This window comes from Manis javanica, chromosome 4, assembly GCF_040802235.1.
Source record: "Manis javanica isolate MJ-LG chromosome 4, MJ_LKY, whole genome shotgun sequence".
Taxonomy (NCBI): Eukaryota; Metazoa; Chordata; class Mammalia; order Pholidota; family Manidae; genus Manis; species Manis javanica.
Window position 1 is genome coordinate 53,047,111 of NC_133159.1, and position 20,330 is coordinate 53,067,440.

The following is a 20,330-nucleotide window of genomic DNA, read 5'->3' on the forward strand; positions in this document are numbered from 1 at the left end:
TACAGTGAATTTACACAGAGTTTGGCTTTCTCAGATTTTTAAGTCAAGGAGCTAGAACTAAGTGGCTCAGCTGGGCTTTTGATTCTTTGATGGACATTTTTCCCACCAAATTTCATTCAAGTATCCATTTCTAGGAGCAAAGTGAGTTTGAAAGTATTCCTGTTTCTGCATGTGAGCTTAACAAACAAGGCTTAGCTGTAGCACATCTGCCTACCCTGGTCTGAAGTGACAAGTCGGGCAGGGTTTTCAAGGGAGCCATAGGATCTGTACTTTTCATGAGTCTGACGTCCTGGTCATGGCCAACGAGGAAAAGAGAAAGTGTTAGGAGTATAATGAGTAAACCAGATTCTGTATGGGCTGTGTATATAGATTCACAATTGGCTTTTAAAACAGTTTCCCAGGACACTCATTGCAAAACCAACTACAGATGGCCCCTAACTTACAATGGTTCTACTTAGGATATCGCAACTTTACAATGGTGCGAAAGCAGATGCATTTGTAGAAACCATACTAAAAATTGTGAATGTTGATCTTTTTCCACACTAGCGATACGTGGACAATACTGTCTGATGGTGCTGGGCAGCATACAGCTGCAGCTTCCTGTCAGCCGCGCAGTCACAGGAGCAAACCAGCGCCACACCTACGACCATTCTGCACCCAAACAGCCATTCTGTTTTCCACCTTCAGTACAGTGTGCAATAAATTTTGTAAGATAGTCAACACTTAACTGTGAAGGCTTTGTGTGAGAAGATTTTTCCCAACTGTGGGCTAATGTAAATGATCTGAGCATGGTAAGGCAGGCTAGGCTAAGCTATGATATTCAGTAGGTTAGGTGTATTAAGTGCATTTTCAATCTTAGAATATTTTCAACTTTGAGGGGTTTATCAGGCTGCAACCACATTATAAGTCAAAGAAGATCTATAGTCAAATGGATCCAAACTCAAACAGAAATAAGGGTTGTGTTCTAATGCCATGTTCCAGCTTGTATCCCTTAGCTTAAATAAGCAAAAGAGGGCTAGTGTGGCTGTTGCAAAAGGACTGTTTTTCTAATCCCTTCATTAGCACCATGATCTTACATTATATATCTATTACCCTTGATCAGAAAGGAAAATAGAAAATGTAATCTTCTACCAGAGACATTTTTCATCACCCCATTTTCATCGAATACTTGTTTATGTGGATAGAAACTGGAGATAGCAGAAAAAAACATAGAAAAGTCACTGTGTCCAGGAACCTTCATTTTCTGTCCTGCAAATTCCTTATTGACTTTTCCAGGTACAAGACACTTCCTTTATTCTCTGTATTGTGGTGATACAACCGGAAATACCTGTCAAACAACTGAAGAACCTCAACACTGTCCCCAGCAGCAAGCTGCTGTACCACCGGCTGGACCTCCTGGGCCAGCCTAGTGCTTGCCTCCACTTCAAACAGCTGGCCACTCTAGGTAAACCCTCGCATTCCTCAGCTTTCTTCGTGGGCTTACTCGCAGCAGCTGATCATAAATACCAGTTGGGATTTTTTTTTTTAATGGTGAATGCCTACAGTGCCAGTTTGGAGATCTAAATATGAGACGAGTTTAAGTAGCCTTGCCTCGGCTTGGGTTCTCCAGCGGACTGTGAGGCGAGGGTCTATGTGCTGGTGATAGGATGGGCTCTCAGAAGAAACCAGCAAGGATGCAAGGGAAACAGGGAAGAAAAGAAAGCAAGCCGGAATTTGATTTTAGATGAAGTTCCATCCTCAGCCTAATCCTGTAGGCGGATTTCGCAGTGTAAATGACACCACAGGAGTTTACCCAGATGCAGGACAGTGAGGTAGGCTTACATACTCCTTAGTCACTTTCAGCTTTCTGCTAGTGGTAGGCAAAGAGGTTTGGTAGCCCAGAAACAGTGTGTCAAAGAGAGTTGCAAGTATGGCCCATCACAGGCAAGCACACAGACATAGGGATCGGGATTACAGGGTAGGAGGTGGGGAAATGGTGGGAGCGGTCCCAGGATAGCATACCTGTATATCTAGATACCATATCTGTGTCTGCAACAGTCCCAGTCTTCCGAAGAGCTTAAGAAAAAGCCAGTTAATTCAAAGGAAGAAAAAGAGAATTTGTATTTGTTATGTACCAGGTATTTTACATTCATCATCTGAGTTGACCTATTATAGATGAAGCTCTTTGGGTTATCAGAAATCCATGATCTTCCCAAGGTGACATAGAAAGTAGCATGGCTGAGATTTGACTTGTGTCCCTCGTGTGCCATGGAGCCTGCCTCTCATTGTATGCTGCCTTGTGCCATGTGTCCACCATGTATGTTGTCCATACACCACGGTATTCCCACAGTCCTGTAAAACAGTATTCTCTTTTTTCCCGTTGAAACATACTTAGGTGAATAGCTAAGAGTCATTAGACACCTGAATGGAGGGGCACAGGTTGGGAGAGAATTCAAAGGTTGAAGTCACCAGTCTCTCGCTTCCAAATGAGAGCACTTATGTTTGGGTTCCTCTTTGAAATGCCATCCTAGGGTTTCTGTCCAAATATGAGATCAGGAGATCAGGCCACACTGAGTAGTCTCTTCTGTGACACAGTCCAGCAATGTAGGCAACTTGAAGACGTCAATCCAAAAAGGTTGGATTTTGCATGTATTTGTTTAAATGTCGATGTTGAGAGTTTTGTCTTTTGGTTTATGCAAAAGAATATGTATACCCTTTAAATCATATTTCTAAGAAATGCTTACTGAAAAGCCAAGAAGTACAGAATTCTCTTAAGTGTTGTGTGGGCAAACTAAACACCACTGCTGGTGAAAATGAGGTTGGAGTTTTGAAATTTGAGACTGTGAAATGCAGCAGCATTTCTGCATGAGAAAAAAGCTCAAGCCTAGACTTTTCATTTCTTTTTGGGTAATCCCTCAGAGCTACACTGTCCAGTAGGGTAGCCACTAGCCATTTATGGCTGGCTATTGAGTACTTGAAATGTGGCTAGTCTAAATTGAGGTTTACTGTAAGTGTAAAATATTTCATTTTTTGTATTGATTACATGTTAAAGTGATAATGTTGGGATATGTTGGATTCCATGAAATATACTAGTAAAGTTAATTTATCCCGTTTTTACTTTCCTTAATGTGACTACTGGAAAATTTTATATTACATTTGGGGATTGTGTTGTATTTCGTTTTATTTATTTATTTATTTTTAAACTTTGGTATCATTAATATACAATTACATGAGCAACACTGTGGTTACTAGACTCCCCCATTAACAAGTCACATACCCCATTACAGTCACTGTCCATCAGTGTAGTAAGATGCTGTAGAGTCACTACTTGTTGCATTCTATTTCAGTTGGACAGTTCTGTGTAATAGATACACTCAGCAAATGCAGAGTTTATCATCTCAGGTACTTTACATAGGCCTCCTGGACCAACCCTAGGTCACACAGACAGACCCTAGGCCAGTATCTGACTGTCACTCTTTCCTCCATACCAACCACCTTTACCTCGGCAGTAGAACCTCCCCAGAACAATGTAGAGGGGTCATTGAGGACAGTTAAGTATCAGTTCATAATGAAAGTGAAGCAAGGTGATAAAAACATCGTGTGTGTTACAACTTGCTCAGCATCACACAACCGGGAAATGGTAGAGCCCAGATTCAACTCATCTGGCTCCATGTCATATGCTGCCTTCTCAGTCATAATAAGTGTAAGATATTGTATGTGGACCTAAGATTTTAAACATTGGTCACTTTAGGTGCTTGTGTTTATTTGCACATACATCTCTTCTAGCTCACTTAAGATTATAAGCTCCCTGAAGGGAGACCGTGTGTCTTTTTCCCTTTTTTTAGCTCCTACTAGTGTTGAGTTGTTTGCTTTTTAGGAGAGACTTTAAGCCACCGCAGCTGGCAGAGCCTTAGTGATGCATTTGTTTAGCCTGAGATGAAGTTTCTGTTCTCAGGCTGCTCTGTTTGCTTCTCTTTCAGAAAGTCCAACCGTCATGCTGTCTGCTGGTAGCTTTTCCTCCCCCTACGAGCACCTCAGCCAGCCGGAGACAAAGCGCATGGTGGAACACTACACAGCCTATCTCAGTGACAACACCCGCCTCATTGCTAACCCAGGGCTCAAAGTGAGTGCTGGCTTGGGCCCCGTGCTGGCGTACCCCTCCACAGGCCTGCGGGGGGTCAGTGACTGCACCTTTGAAGTGGGAAGCCAGCTTTGGATCTGTGCCTCTCAGCTGGAGAGCCAGAGAGGCAGAGTGTGTGGCCCAGGGGAGGATGGACCTTCTGACGGAGTAAGAAGCCCTGTGGGAAGAGATGAAGAATCTCTTCCAGGCCTTATGTGCACTAAGGGCTTTCTAGGTAGGGGAGTATGATTTAGAGATGAGTAAAACTTTCCCAGCCCCATTTTTCCCAGGGGAATGAAGTAAAGTGCTCCTACTGTCTACTGAGATAAATATGAAGTTGGAGGAGCAGAGATTTAGCTGTGTGTGTGTGTGTGTGTGTGTGTGTGTGTGTGTGTGTGTGTGGAATGCTTCACTACAAGATTTTTTTCCTCTTGAATGCAGAAAATCTAGCTAGGATGAACAGTTGAGTAAATCACACATTTACTGACTGTATTTCAGCAAGCTTTTGTTTCCACCAAGTTTGGCTGTGTCCATCTGCTGCTGAAAGATTTTTAAGAAGCAATCGGGCTTGGCTTCTCTGCAAGAAAGCTTTGGGAAGCTCTGCCAGCAGTCCACTCTCTTTTCATGTGAGTCTTAAAGGTTCCCTGCTATGTCTTCCTTTGTTTCCCAGTTCTCTGTCAGAAATGAAGTAATGGCTACCAGCCACGTCACAGATGAATGGATGACACAAATGGAAATGAGTAGCCTGAACACTTATATTGTTCGCCGTTACATAGCAACGCCCAATGGTGTCCTCAGAATTTATCCTGGTTCTCTCATGGACAAAGCATTTGATCCCACTAGGAGACAATGGTGAGTTTTTAGGGGCTTCCATTATCAAAGGGTCCCCCCAAATCCTGGAGAGACATGATAAGTACATACAATAAAGCAACATGAGGCAGTCACATTAAAGGAGGTACTTTCATGGCAGTGGAAACATGTTGAATAGGTTTTTTTTAATGTAGTATTAACAACAGCTTGGTGGATTTTCTCTCCCTACAGTGTTTTCATCTCTTCATTGAAATTTTGAAGCTAAAATGCTTTATGCTAGGTCATGCTAATTCCTAGTGGTTTCTTTGCTTCCTACCTTGTGTACAGCATGTCCGTAGTGGGTATCCTTACTGTAACGCTGCACATGATTGTGGCATCAAATTACAGCTTGGGTATGACCTTGAGAAATGAGCACATATAAAATCAGAACAATTTTTTTTACTTCTGGGCTTTATTTTTATTCTAGTTTTCAAAAACAAATGCTAGTCAGGTGGTTAGCAAGGTTGGGGGCTAGGACATAAAAACAGAATGTCTCATCTTGTGCTGCTTGGTAACTGAATCCCTCGAGTTGGCTGTTATTTTTCCTGCCCATTCCTCCAGCCATGCCAATCCAGGGCACACTTCTATATACCAAATCATATTTGTTTCTACTTCATTAATTTTATTTTAGCCTCTAAACATCTATACTGTAGATCCTCAAAGCTCAGATATATACTGAGTTCAGTGTGTCTTAAAAAGGGAATTTCAGATGATCTTGACCTCTTGTGTTGATGCTACAGTCAAACATAAAAGATGAGAATCCTTTTGAATTCTAAAGCAACAGGCACAATTTATCATAAATATTTTTTTAAGTTACAAGCTTACTTTTCTTTGAAATTTACGGAGTTGTTCATATCCTAAAATAACACCACTTCCTTTGGTCCCCATCAGGTATCTCCATGCAGTAGCTAACCCAGGTCTTATTTCTTTGACTGGCCCTTACTTGGACGTTGGAGGAGCTGGCTATGTAGTAACCATCAGTCATACAATTCATTCATCCAGGTAATACTTTAATTAATTTTTTATCATTTCTTAAACACATCAAAGATGTTTTGGAAATTTGAATAAAAGAGCAGGCACCAAGGATTAGTGACCAAAACATACCCTTTGATGTAAGGCAAGCTGAAGCTTGAATATTTTCTCTAGCTATGTCATCTTGAATGCACTGGGCTTCCTCCCGACATCTATAAAATACAGATAATACCTGCCTCACAAGTATCATGTGATTATGAGGTCATGAAAAGCTCCTAGCCTTGTTTTTGAGAGCCATGATTATGCTTGTGAATTAAAAAAAGAAAAGAAAGAGATTTGATTCTGTAGAGTGGTTTGTGTAACTGCCAGTCTTAAACCAATTGAAAAAATATCAATAAGAGCCTCACAATTACCATTGCCAGAGAGTGTTTTCCCAAGAAAAGGACCATTTTTAGTGAAGGAATAAAAAGGATCAAGACATCAAATTTATTACTTCCTATATTTCAATCTGACTCTTTAGAATTATATTGTTTTTGCTTTGTCCTTGCATGTCTCTTGAAATACACAAAGGCGTTTTGAAAATTGATTTTTTCCAAAAATGCTATAAGATGTCAGTATCACTAAAATTATGTTTAGGGTGCTTTTCATTACAGGCTTTTGAGGTTTCCGTGTTTAAGGTACAAATGCCAGTGGAATGTTGGGTGGAGAGACAAGTCAAACACGTTTTATTCCCTTCATTATACAAATAGCTATTTTTCCCTAGCAACCACAGAAGACCATGTTTTGATTGGTAATGATGCCTTAAACTTAATGGCAGACATATTCTCTTGCTTAACTTTGTGCTTTTCACTGGTGCTCATTATATATCAAGTGATTGACATTCAGTAGAATTCTTCTACTGCAAGTTTATTGGCAGTCAGAGCTGCATGGTATTTCAGTATCATGACCTTGCTTCTCCATGGAATCAGGGCCCTGCACCAGCCAAATATTGATTAGTTTGCAAGGCATGGTATCTGTTTGGCTCTGTCATGTATAAACAATAAGCACTCATTTAGAACAGATCTTTTCGATGTTTTCATTAACAGGCCATCTGTGAGGCATACACCTACTAACTGTCTGGGTGGTGAGACTTGTCATCTCTCCCGTATATTCTGTTCAGTTGAGAAGAACAAAAGTGGTTTCTTTAAGGGAACATCAGCCACCTTTGTCTTTGATGACAATGACATAGGTAGAACTGGGCTCTTAAGGATGTTGGCGGGAAGCGGGTTGGCTGGAAGAGAATGGCTGCTGTGTGTCGTAGTCTTTAGTGTTTCATCAGGAGTCTCTCACCTGCTACTCATATAGTGCCATTAGCTTTTCCTTCAGTACAGTGTTCTTGTTGGGAGAGGAAGGGATTGACACTGGGAAGTACAGATTTTCTTTCTCGTATATATAACATATGCAAGTTTTTGTTAGAATTCAGATGGGTGGAAGAATTTTTGTTTAGTTTCTTTATAAATATTTATGGTGTCAGTCCAAAGGAAGCGTGGTAGAAATATGATGGGCTTTCAAGGTAAAACAACAACAACAACAACAAAAAAAACCTGGGTTCAATTCCTTTATTTGGTTACTTTTTATAGTGTTTAATCTATGCAAGTTTAGCCCTTTGAGTTTAACAAGAGTGAAAAAATGGCCCTTTAAATCCTGGTTCTGTTCACCACTTAGGCAGTGAGAGTGTTTTCCAGGAATAAGTATCCATTCTTGCCTTGCTCAATATAGAGTCCCATGGACTTGAACATTTGAACATTTTCCTTAACTGAGCATGCTTTTATTATATAAGCCGTATGTTTTTCATTTGACATAGTTTAGGATGTAAGTCAACTACCACTTCTGGTTCTCAGTGAAAACAACCATAGCGTTACTGGGTGTGTTGGCACATGGGCTTTGCAAAGGTCCTTTTTTCAAATGATTACCAGTGAGTTTGACCTCGTGCCAAATTGAGAACCCAGCCTCTTCCTAAGATATGATGCCACTCAGAAAAAGTAGATTTGCAATTTACTGCTGGTGTGACTATCAAGTTTTTTACCTTTGTTTCCTCACCTATGAAAGAGGGATATCAGGGCCTATCTCAAATGATTATTTAAGGATTACATTAAACAATCAATGTGAAGCTCTTAGAACAGTATCTGGCACATGGTACGGGCTCAGCTAATGTTACATGCTTTTTTTATTATTATGTTCTATGACCTCTCTGAGCTTCAGAGGCAAAACGGGTAATGATGCCCAAGTTTTGCACTGATATAATGAGAATAAGAGATGGTGCATGTAAAATGCTTAGCACCCTTCTTGACCATGTTGAGTCTCGAATAAATGGCAGTTATTTTTATTATCATGCTGCTCATGCTTTAAATTCCTGCCATTTTCATTGGTCCGAAAAGAGAATTTGAGCTAGTGCTCAGCTTGTCATGAAGCACTCTCATTCACCCTTGGCTTTCAGAAGTGGTTTGGCTGATAGCTTGTGGAGAAGCTCTTCTAACTCAGTGCTCACTTATCAGCTACTCATGGTGTAACTGCTCTGTGATTCTTCTGTAAGCATTGTTAGTGGCCTGAGAATCTAGGTGTGCGCTCTTTGGAGAATGGTAATGCTGGTAGAAATGATGAAGGACAGTCCATTGTACTTAGAAATGTAGGCTTGGTTTGATTTTTCTGTGGCTTTCTTTATGAGTTGCTATGGTAACAATGTATATTTTTGAAAAGCAGGTAAAAATATGAATGCTAGACTTATGTTGGTAATGTGTATGCTTTTACTTCAGCATGTTGATCATATTGGAGCAGATGGCTGTCAACCAAGCGGAAGTTTAGAAACAAAATTAACTTGTCCCAAAAAGCCTGAGTTGTATTTTAAACTGAGGAGACTGTAATATAGTAGAAAGAGCCAGATTTGAAAACTGGGGTCTATACCATAAATAAAAGGTGATCAATCTTTGTTTATCTTTTAACCATTCTAAGCCTAATTTTTCATTTACAAAATGGGGATTATGATTCCTTCCTGATGTCTTCAGAGGAAATTAAATAGATTGGATAAAATTGCTTGGAAACTCTTGAGTGCCATGCAGCTCTAAGGAGGCAGTGTAATCTACAAGTGAGGAGTACGTGCTTTGGAGCTGAAGACAGTTTAAATTCCTGTTTCCACTAGTCATTCCCTGTGTGACTGGACAAATACCTAACATTCCCAAGCTTCAGATTTCTGGAATTGATAATGCCTCATAATATTTCTATGAGAAACAATCAAAATGATGTATTCAAATGCCTACCAGAGTCCCTATAAATTTTGAACATACAGTAAATGTAGGCCATTACTATTTTCATAATGATTGATGGTAGACTCACCATGCTTTCCTGGTCAAGCAAGAGAGGTTTAAGCTTCCTTTGGCTAATACTTGAGCAAAACACTATTTGCTACAAAGCTCAAATCCCATGTAAGGTAACTGAGTCTTGGGTTTCTTCCTTAGTAGAATTTTAGTTCCCTTGGTAACAGTTGAGGCTTCTATCGATCAGTAGCCTCAGAGAGGATCCCACCACACGCTCTGCCCGCCCATCCCATGCCAGACGCAGTTTTGACAGCAAAGGCTCTGACAGAAATGTCATTATGGGTCATGGTCCCATTTCCTAGTGTTTTTTCTTGGTGGGGCTGGGGCTGGGGTGATAAAAATTAGTATGAGTATTGACAGCATCTAGAAGGGTACAGTTGTCTCCATGGCAAAGCTAATTTCACTTCCAAGTTTTGATTTTCCAAAAGAGGATTTTACCCTGGAAAGTTTCTTCGAAGCTTCCCAATTACTATTTTTATAGTTTTTGTCAATAACAGCATCATTTTTCTTTTGATATTTTCTTTGTAAAGAAATCAGGTGGGCAACCGGTGGTGATGATGGGCTTTCAGATTGGGTAAACCCTGCAAATTCCCAGCCACAGACCCGCAGCACAGAAGTTCACTGGCCAGTAACCCAGGCCCTTCCAGCTGCCCATGAATAGAGATTAAAAAGAACCTAGGTCCCAAGTGAAAGTACATGCTTCTGACATACTTAACCGTTTCTCTGAAAGAATGATAAGTTCACTATCTGACCAGATCTGAGTTTTAAGCCCTGTTTAATTTTCTTTGGAGTAATTTATCTTTATTGGGTGTTTTTGATATTAGGCACCTTGCTAAGCGCTGTAAACACACCATCTCGTTTAATTCTATTAACAGCCTTATGATGTAGATACTACTATTACCCCATTTTCAGATAAGAAAATTGAGGCCTAGAAAAAAGGTTAAGTAGCATCCCAGGAGCCACATAGATAGAAACAAACAGGGCCTGGATTTGACCCCAGAGCTACTTGACTCACTGAAAGGTCAAGTGGGTGCCGTGTTGCACTGCCTGACTTCATCTACATTGCTGCTCCCCTTTGAGAGTATCATTTTAGAATAGAGAAAGAACTGACCTGTGAACCAGGAGAGTCTTGTTCTAGAATATGAGCTGTGTTTTTGAGTAGAGCCAACCTTAGTATTATAGAGAGAGAAAAAAATGAAGATCCTAACTAGACATTGTTTTTACTCAATTTTGTGTGACCATATACTAATTGGTTAACCTTTATGAGATCTCAGTTTCCTTACCTATAAAATGAAGAAAGGAATTAATGGAATCACTCAGGTTCCTTGTGTGAAGATTCCTGGCTGGAAGAAACTGTAGGACTTCTGCATCCAACTTCCCACTTAATGCCGATTTCCTTCACCCCCATGTTCTTGCCAAGAAACAGTCCAGCCATGGTCTGAGCATCTGTATAGTCAGGACTAGCCATATTGCACAGCTGCCCATGCTTTGGGCTGGTCTTATATAGAAAGTTCTATCTTTAGTCTTAAATTTTTCTCTCATCAAATCTCCATGTTATGCTAAATCAGTCATTTAGTTGATTGTTTTTTTACAGGGGTGAAAAGTGTGGAGGAACAGGAGGCATAGATTGCTGATACCATACAATGTCCTTATGATTGAAAGTAGCTTTTCCCTTTAAATAAGACATGCCTCTTGTTCTCACTGATCTTTCTCACATGAAGTACACAGCTGTCTTCTGGGCATACTGTGGCTGTGATGGGCATTGACTTCACACTGCGATACTTCTACAAGGTTCTCATGGACTTATTACCGGTGTGTAACCAGGATGGTGGAAACAAAATAAGGTAAGCCCTTCAGGGACATGATTCCTATCTAGCTGCAAAATGTAAAGAAAATTATGTCAGGTATCTAGTTAAATAGCTGCCACAATGTCATGGTCAGGGCCAGATACTAGTCCTTGGCCTGGGTGTTCTGTTAAGAAGGCTTTTGTTCATGCTATTTATGATTTAGACAAACAGGCTTGGCTCATAACAAGGAAAGTAACTGTGGCATGGAATTCTGCAAAAGCTCTTGTTTCTCTAGGAATTAGTAATTAGAGGTTTCTTGTATCTTGGGTGCTAGAAGAACCAGAGAGTACTCTTCGATAGTACTTTTGATGCTAACTTAGTTATTTAACCAAAGCCTTTGTGAGATTTTCAGATGTTTAGACTGTTCCGTTATACATTTTCCCAGAAGGAGACACAGAGAACTAAAAGTCTTTGCTGCCTGAATCTCACAAGAACATGTCTGATCAAAGCAAGGGCATTCCCTTGATTTAACGCAGGCCACTTTTAAAAATAACTTTCTTATTTCAATCTCAAGGCTCATACTTCTTATCACTGCTAAGTTTTGCTTTGTCCCTTACTGGGGAAATGCAAGATTGACAGCAAACTGTTACAACAAATGCAGAGTAAAATAGAGCAGCATGTATTCTTGGTTAGAGTGACTCTAGCTTTACTTCGTATTTGCTTTAATTTTGATATTTACTTGTTATTTAGTGTTTCTAATATATTTTTATATGTCCCTGATGTACTTTAGTTTTATTTATGATCAAGAGAAGAAACTATGGCTTACTTAAAGTTTGCACCTATGAATAATTAAGGCCACTTCCTTCAGAGTCTCTCTCATCTGGAAAAGGAATAAACTTACTGCTTAGACATTCTTGCAGAAGATCTTTGAGTCCATCTTACGTGGGCTAGGTGGGCATGTTCTATGAACTATGTAGGTGACCTCAGTCAGGTGTAATTTTCAACTGAAACTAGATGCTGGGTGACCTACCACCTCAAAAATAATGTATCTATCTACCTGCCTGCCAGCCTTCATTCTTTTCAACAAATATTTATTGAGAATTTGGGGTCATTGCAATTTATTTCAGAACTTGAGAGATAAATCTTCTCTGAAAACACAGAACAACAGCTTAGAAGACTGATGACAATGTCACTTGTTTTGGTTCAGGTGCTTCATCATGGAGGACAGGGGTTATCTGGTGGCGCATCCAACCCTCATTGACCCCAAAGGACATGCCCCTGTGGAACAACAGCATATTACCCACAAGGTATTTGTTGTAGAGCTGATAACTCTCTAATAGAAGCTGATAGTTCCCTGCTTGCAGCTCCTTAATCACACAGCATATGTCTTCTGTTCTGCTTGGCCTTGTTAGGAGCCCCTGGTAGCAAATGATATCCTGAACCACCCCAACTTCGTAAAGAAAAACCTGTGCAACAGCTTCAGTGACAGAACAGTCCAAAGGTTTTATAAATTCAACACTAGTCTTGTGGTAAGTTGGTTCCCTGACACTCTTGTATCTCATCCCACTAATATGAAATGGAATAATGACTAATGTCTGAATATCACTCCTGGCTGTTTCGTTGCCTTAAAATTAGGAAATGATAGGGCAGGCTAGGACCTTAGTCCAGCTCCTGACTTTCACAATTGTGGAGTATAAAGCCCAGAGTGGAGACTTGATTGTTTTAAGGTCTCACACTTGGTATATGGTTTTGATTTTTGTTTATTTTAAGACTTACCAATCTAAGCCCTTTGAATGTCTGCTGAAGTCTGTTCCCACACTTTTATATAAATATATGTGGCACCATGTGTTCCTCTTCCTGTCTTCTAGAGATCGCTTGGCCTCCTTAAATTTCTAAGGCCAAATTAGGTCAGTTCTTTGTCATCCACCCAGGCAGATGAGAGCTCTCACGTAAATCATCCAAAAGTTATTTTTTGTAGCTTAGAATACTTTGGATGATTTAAGGTGCTGCAAACTTACCTGGATATGGTTAAAGATCTTCAGAATATTTTTATGAATCTGTAAATAATCCCAGCTGGTTGAGAACTAAAATGGGTAAGACAGAACTGGCATTCAGAAAGTTATTCACAAGAAGTAACCTTTTTATTAGAATAGGTATTTATATCATTAAGTATATAATTAAAACTCAATTTTAAAGATATGTTGGGTTAGCTGAAAATCCTAAACTTAGTCTCAAAAAAAGTCCATTGCAAATACAACTGCCTGGGGGAATAGAAGAGTTTCAAAAATGAATATATTAATAGAATAGCTTGTTCAAAGCACAGGAAGTCATTATTATGCTGTTTAAACTTCATACCATTATGAGGAACACTCTCTTTAAAGGGGCATTGACAAAACTCAAATGCAGTCAGGAGGCTGCCAGGTAGGGTTGTCATATGAAGGGCTGACTTTGTGATATTTGGTGTATCTTCCATCAGTTGTACAATGACTTCCTGAGTCTTCAACAGACAAAGCCAAGTACACCAGTAGAAATTTTTCAGACACACAAATTTTCGTGGAATACGATTTAGCATAACTTCTTAATGACCCTAGTTATTCCAAAATGGAATTGGAGCATTCCTGGATATTGGAGCTAATACACGATATGCCTATATTACTGTTTATGTTGTAGAGGTGGGTATCTTCCAGGAAGTGGAAAATTCTTCCAGACCTCAAAAAATCCATTCAGTGCCATCATTCTCAGAGCTAGGCTTATCCTCACTGTGGGGATGGCGGGTATGGAAACAAGCTTGGGATTAAATAATTGGCCTACGTATGACAGACACATAGGCAGAAAAAATGGCCATATTCAACTTTACAATTTTGCTTTTGAATCTTTGATTTTCTAATATGGTAGACCAATTTGGCATTTCAAGAGCCTGGCTATCACATTTGCTCTTTATAGAATGAGGAAAAGGATGCTTGTTTTAGTTGGAGCATTAAATATTCTAGAAGCAGGAAACTGGCCTTAAAATGTCTTTGGTTTTTTAAATAATTTTATTCTTCTGGAAGAAAAGAGATTTGTTATCCAAGGATGGGGAAACACATGTTTTCTGGTTGATTAGGTTTGCCTCTGAATAAATTTTCAGCTATTCCTTACCTGAATGTTGTCTGATTGCTTCTTGCAGTTATTTTCACTTTATGAAAAATTGTGTATTTTCAAAAGAAAGATTACAACAGCATTATCTGTATAAATACAGATAAGAGAATAAATAATAATACCAAACTGTTAAATAAGAATTATCTGTGATGGTTTTATGAAAAATTATTTTCCAAGTTTTTAGCAGTAACAGTATACTACTTATGAAATCAGAAATAAAGTTTTAGTGTAAGCCATTTCCAGCCAAATGGCTCAAATGTTGTTTTCCCCTAGGTAGTGCTGAATTTTCGCATTGTTGTCTGTCACCTTTGCCCTCTCTGTTGTCTGCAGGGGGATTTAACGAACCTTGTGCATGGCAGCCACTGTTCTAAGTACAGACTGGCGAGGATCCCAGGAACCAACGCCTTTGTCGGCATCGTCAATGAGACGTGTGACTCTCTTGCCTTCTGTGCGTGTAGCATGGTGGATCGGCTGTGTCTCAACTGCCACCGGTAAAAATGCAATGGGTTGTATACTTGTTTATCTGACTGTTGAATATCTTAACTGATGCCGGTCATCTTGAGGTGGTATCTGCAAAATAAACTGAAAGTACTGGGGTGTCCTGAAACAGAGGGAAATCCTGGTTATAGAAGCACAGAGCTATGTTGTTTGCAGCATCCTTGTCCAAAGAGTAAAGGATTGAGGCCCACTGGTGTTTAAGCCTTTGGTCATAACTTCTTTTTTCCTGTCCGTTTTACCTAGCTCAAGGTCTCTTTATTTTGCTTCCCCTGGTATGTATATGATATATAGTTGTTATTGACCCTCCACATAGTAATTTTCTTTGCTTTTCAGAATGGAACAAAATGAATGCGAATGTCCCTGTGAGTGCCCTCTAGAGGTCAATGAGTGTACTGGCAACCTCACCAATGCAGAGAACCGGTAAAATAAATATACACTTTCTATAAATATACAGTCTTGTTTATAGATTTGTTTGGGGTTGGGATATAAGAAAATTATTAATTCTAATGACATAACTATTCAGTGAGCCAGATTTCAAGCATCAAAGTGGCTTAAAGTAAAGTCCACTTTCAGGTTTAAATTTAAGTGCTTTTTAAGTGTTAAGATTGTATGCGCTACACACAAAAAAATATGAGACTGTTACAAGCATAAACGAAGTGGCCACCATATGTCAGGTACTTTAGGCACATTCACTCTGTATTCAAATTAATCCTGTAATAAATATATAGGTATATTTTAAACACACACATGCTCACACATAATATAGCATTATTACTGACAAATTTTAAGACCACAGTTAAATAAAATTTGCTGTCTCTTCTCTAGAACTTCAATGAAACAATCTTGTGTGTACACATATACTAGTACATGTTTGTTTAGGCACAGAAAAAATATATAAAAAGACCCTCAGTAAACTCTGAAAAATAAGATTTAAGATGGTGAGTAGTGGGGGGCGCGGAGGGTCGGTGCCTGTGTAACATTCACTTTTGATTATATACATTCCTGTTTTGTTGAGTATTTATGATTTCCTAACTTCTTGAATATTGTTTCTACTGTACATCAAGATGAACACATTGAAGCTCAGAAACCCAAGGTTTCATATAGCTAAGTGGTAAAGCCAAGATTCAAACCCAAATCTGATACTGTGAGATGCCAAAGGCATGATGAGTTTGGAATGTGGGTGCTATTGGTCCTAACCCCCAGGCTTGCTCCTGCATAGAAATCCAAGCTGCGAGGTTCACCAGGAGCCAGTGACGTACACAGCTATCGACCCTGGCCTGCAAGATGCTCTTCACCAGTGTGTCAACAGCAGGTGCAGTCAGAGGATGGAAAGTGGGTAAGCAGTGCCCAGTGCTCATTATATGTCAACTTAATAGGCAGTGGGAGCAGAACCTAGAATAGTGACCAGCAGCCTCACTGAGCTTTTCCAGGTGATACTTACCATGGTCTTTTAAAAAGATGGACCAATTTTTCAGATCCAAAACTGATTTCCATAAACCTTTTATCCTCCAGGTTTCATGTTGTCTGGTTTCTACTTGTTAGCTATTTGGCATTTGTACCAAGTTGGTAACCTTCTCTGTGGATGGGAAAGTTATTCTTGAAATAAAAGGAATGGGAGGGAACATGGCATGAAAAAGTACTCATCGGTTCCAGAAACAAAACCCGGTCTATGTATGAAACATTAAAGCCCATCAGTTCCTTCCTAGGATGAATATATGCTTTGTGGCAGTTTTGAGAACTAAAAATTGCATGTCCCCTGCTATCTTCCCCTCCCTCCAAGGGTATCTGGGACTAGACATCATGGGAGTAGTGGCTGAGGTAGGCTAAAGGGTGGGAGTGGGGGAGATTTGTTTATTGTAGTCCAAGTTACCGTTTTATTAAATAGAGTTAGTGGGTAGAAGGGGAAGCCAGTTCCACCTACAGTATACATTTTAGAAAGGAGTGGTAGGGAATCAAATTAATTTGAGTTGTTACATAACCCAAAGTCAATTAAGATGGAATACAGCTGTATATATTTTCTTAGTCATGATGCACTCAGCATATTAAAAGGTCTAAGAAATTGACAGTAAGGAAAGCTGTTTGACTTAACCAATTTTTCCTAGACTAATTTGACCATTTTTCTCCTTCTTTCTTTTTAAATGATCATACACTTGGGGGATAGTAGGCCAGAGTCTTACAAAGCTTGGGGCCATTTGGTCTTTTAAGATGATTTTGAATAATCCTGCACTAATGTGGGTTTCGTGATTTGATTCACAGAGAGCAGTTTTATTTCTGTCATTTCAAGTGGTTGAGGGACATAAAGCAACCCTCCCTTGGCAAACTATTGCTATTCTTTTATAAGGAAAGGAAACTAAAGCTTAAGGAGTTACAGTACCAGTTAAGTTATGAGCTCTTTAGAGCTGTCTGTGCTAAGCCCACATGCTCTCCATTACCCAGCACTCTGTCCGGAACACTTAGCATTGTCTTTCTGGCAGGGACTGTTTTGGTGTGCTGGATTGTGAATGGTGCATGGTGGACAGCGATGGAAAGACTCACCTGGACAAATCCTACTGTGCACCCCAGAAAGAATGCTTCGGGGGGATTGTGGGAGCCAAAAGTCCTTATGTTGATGACATGGGAGCAATAGGTATGTTTGTTGGGAACCCAGACTATATTGACTCCTGAACACATATTTTCCTGCCTGTATACTAGGACAAAAATCTTTAAATGATCCTCTGCCCTACATCCTTGATTCCTTTGCCAGTAGTTTTTAGTTAGAAAACCAAGACAGATAATTACTTTCAAAGCTGGCTAGATATTCTGTGCAGAGTGAGCAGCCATTTTTCCTGCCAAATTTTGCAAGCCTGGAATTCATTCCCATAAAGCTTGTTGTGAGAAATACTGGGCCTGATTTCCATGTGGCTGAACTGTGGAGTTTGTTTCAGTACAAGTCCCAACTGTCAGAAGTGGAGGGTAGGTGCTGGATGGAGTGATCACTACGCATGGATTTCCTGCTGCAACCTTCCCTCACAACTTTTGCAAGGTAGAAGCCGTGTGACTAGAAATCAGTATTTTAGGGCCTTGGGGGTCAACAGAAACCAGAGCTTTCCAATGTAGTCAGGGCAGCATAGGGTGGGTGACAGAGACACTGTAGGGAGAAACTCCTCTGGGATCAGACCCCAAAACCTCAAAAACACTCTGCCTAGTGTTTTAAAGGGAACCCATAAGCTTTGAAATATGATCCTTTTTAGAGGTCATGTGACTGATCCAGTGAAACAAATGGCAACAGGTGCAGTAAATATGTGCTAAGAGGCCCGCATGGCCCTCCCTCATACTACTGACTTCCTTCCTAGAGTGCCCCGGGCCCCAGGGATTAGGCTCTGGGCACCGCCTGCTGAAGTGATTCTCATCTCCTCACTTGTATCATCAGCCCTTGATGGTTGCGCTCTTGCTCTACTGCACAACCAAAATTTAGTTTGAGAACCAGGCATTAGGGAAGTCATTACTCCTACGTGCCAGCAGGTCGTCTGTGAGGAACTCACAGCTTGAAGCAGGTGTTCTTCCTTACCTTCACCAAACTCCTCCCCTCTGTTCCTTCCCATCTCACCCAGCCCTGCCTCCTAACCTGGGAAAGCTTTTTATTTCAATGAAGGTGACGAGGTGGTCGCCCTGAACATGATTAAGAGCGCGCCGGTGGGCCCCGTAGCTGGGGGCATCATGGGGTGCGCCATGGTCCTGGTCCTTGCTGTGTACGCCTACCGCCACCGGATCCACCGCCGGAGCCACCAGCACATGTCTCCTCTGGCCGCCCAAGGTAAGCTCAAAATGAATCCCAGAGGGCCTCCAGGAGAAGCAGCCTCCTGGGGTTGTTGCAAGGACGGAGGGACATTGGCCAATTGTGTGAGCCACTAAGCCATCGAAGAACAGCAGTCCACCCTCAGCTTCTGTGGGGCAGATTCAGGTGTCCCCAAAGCCTGTTAGCCCAGGGCTCATTCTTGAGTGTGTAAACCCTGCAAGCACCATTTTGATACCCCAGAAAGTCCCTCAATCCTCTCTCCTTACATAGCTTTAGCTGGTGGCAGCCTGCCACTGGAATAAGGCCATCAGGGGAGCTGGGATGCATGTGGGAAATGTTCACTAAGACTGGATGGTGCTGTTCCAAAAAGCCAAGCAGACCAAAGACACCCCAGGTCACTGTTGACAAGAACATGACTCTGTTCTGTAGCAGCTGTTACCATATAGTGTGAACAAACTCACGTTCAAAGGAATAATCACATCTCTTGAAACAGGGCAGGTAATCAAAGTCAGGTACAAATTGATTAATCTGTAATCATACCTTCATACCAAGAATTAAATGGGAACTTGGGCTCATTTGTAAGGGACAAAATCATTAATGGCCATCCCCACCCTCACTAAAAGCCCCGAGTTAACCTGCCCTTCTTGGAGGTAAGGCTTACTCATTCTTGGACTTGATCAGGAGCCACTCAGGTCACCCTCGCAGCAATAATGACAGGCTGACATTGGAGTATTTCACTATGGCCCAGTCCTAATGGGGGATCATGGGATAATGTCACCTGATTCAGTAACAGAGCTAATCACAAAACTCCCCTTGGTAAGATTTGGTTATACGGATGATGCCTGTCATCTAGTGTTACCTTATGCCTGGCCCTTTATAGGATTTGGTAACACCATTTTATCAGCATAGTCAGCCATGGTTTTAGACCCTTTCTTTCCGTTTCAGGTACTTTAGTAGAAGATTAAAGATCTGTTAGCCTATCAACTTATTTTTTCTTCTTTCTTCAGAAATCAGTTTCAGGTGCCTCTCTTGATTATGCCTTTCTTGTTCTCCCTCTTCTGATTCCTGCTTCCTCCTGAATGAATGAATGAATGAATGAATGAATGAATGGGACATCCATTCTTTTCCAAGGTAGGACTCATTCTCAATGGAATGCTGTCACCAGCCATCAAGCAGAGCACTCTGCAGGGTATTAAAGTGGGTGGTTTTGTTTGATTAAATAGTCATGTTTCTCTTTTTTTAATGATGGGTAGAAATGTCAGTGCGTATGTCCAACCTGGAGAATGACAGAGATGAAAGGGACGACGACAGCCACGAAGACAGAGGCATCAGTGAGTATCAGGCTGCCTCGTCGCAGAATGTGTCAGCAGGAGGCTAATCCAGGATGAATATGCTTCCTTATATCTTTTTGACTTGTATTAAAATTTAAGAAGTTTTGACATGACAGCTTTGACATCCCCCTGCCCCCACATTTTCATTAGGAATAAGTGTAGGTGTTTGCTTTGTTTTAGAAAATCTCAAAGGATTTCATGATGTTCTTTTTGCATGCTGTGGCCTAAAACACCCGACTCTTCCCTTTCTTTCTGCTCTTCACTGCTTTCCAGCACAGTATTGTAGAAAGGGAATCATCAGGTATGCATTGTTTTAGTCCCTTAAGCAGTGTATACATCTCAGGGATATAAAGAACATTCCTTTATCAAGGATCCTTCCAGTGTTGAGATACCTTGGCCTTCAGCTATATAGAGCATATATCTTCCTCATTCATGTTAAAGACATGTAATTAAAGACCCCTTACTGCTCCCAGTTCTAAAACCAGCTCTCTAATCCTCAGAATCTTTAAAAAATTACTTACTCTAGCTCTC

General features: G+C 40.6%; 1 protein-coding gene across 3 annotated transcripts in view; it reads left to right on the forward strand.

Annotated features, from left to right (window-relative positions):
• Positions 1 to 20,330, forward strand: part of CACHD1 (cache domain containing 1) — a 212,995-nt gene that overhangs the window by 183,231 nt on the left and 9,434 nt on the right. For all 3 annotated transcript variants that reach the window (XM_073234071.1, XM_073234072.1, XM_073234073.1), the window contains exons 13-25: positions 1,276 to 1,444; positions 3,960 to 4,102; positions 4,770 to 4,951; positions 5,840 to 5,950; positions 10,992 to 11,114; positions 12,265 to 12,364; positions 12,470 to 12,586; positions 14,526 to 14,686; positions 15,027 to 15,113; positions 15,913 to 16,029; positions 17,168 to 17,319; positions 18,325 to 18,486; positions 19,722 to 19,799. In XM_073234071.1, the coding sequence (XP_073090172.1) occupies positions 1,276 to 1,444; positions 3,960 to 4,102; positions 4,770 to 4,951; positions 5,840 to 5,950; positions 10,992 to 11,114; positions 12,265 to 12,364; positions 12,470 to 12,586; positions 14,526 to 14,686; positions 15,027 to 15,113; positions 15,913 to 16,029; positions 17,168 to 17,319; positions 18,325 to 18,486; positions 19,722 to 19,799 (1,702 nt within the window). The remainder of the gene's footprint in view (positions 1 to 1,275; positions 1,445 to 3,959; positions 4,103 to 4,769; positions 4,952 to 5,839; positions 5,951 to 10,991; positions 11,115 to 12,264; positions 12,365 to 12,469; positions 12,587 to 14,525; positions 14,687 to 15,026; positions 15,114 to 15,912; positions 16,030 to 17,167; positions 17,320 to 18,324; positions 18,487 to 19,721; positions 19,800 to 20,330) is intronic.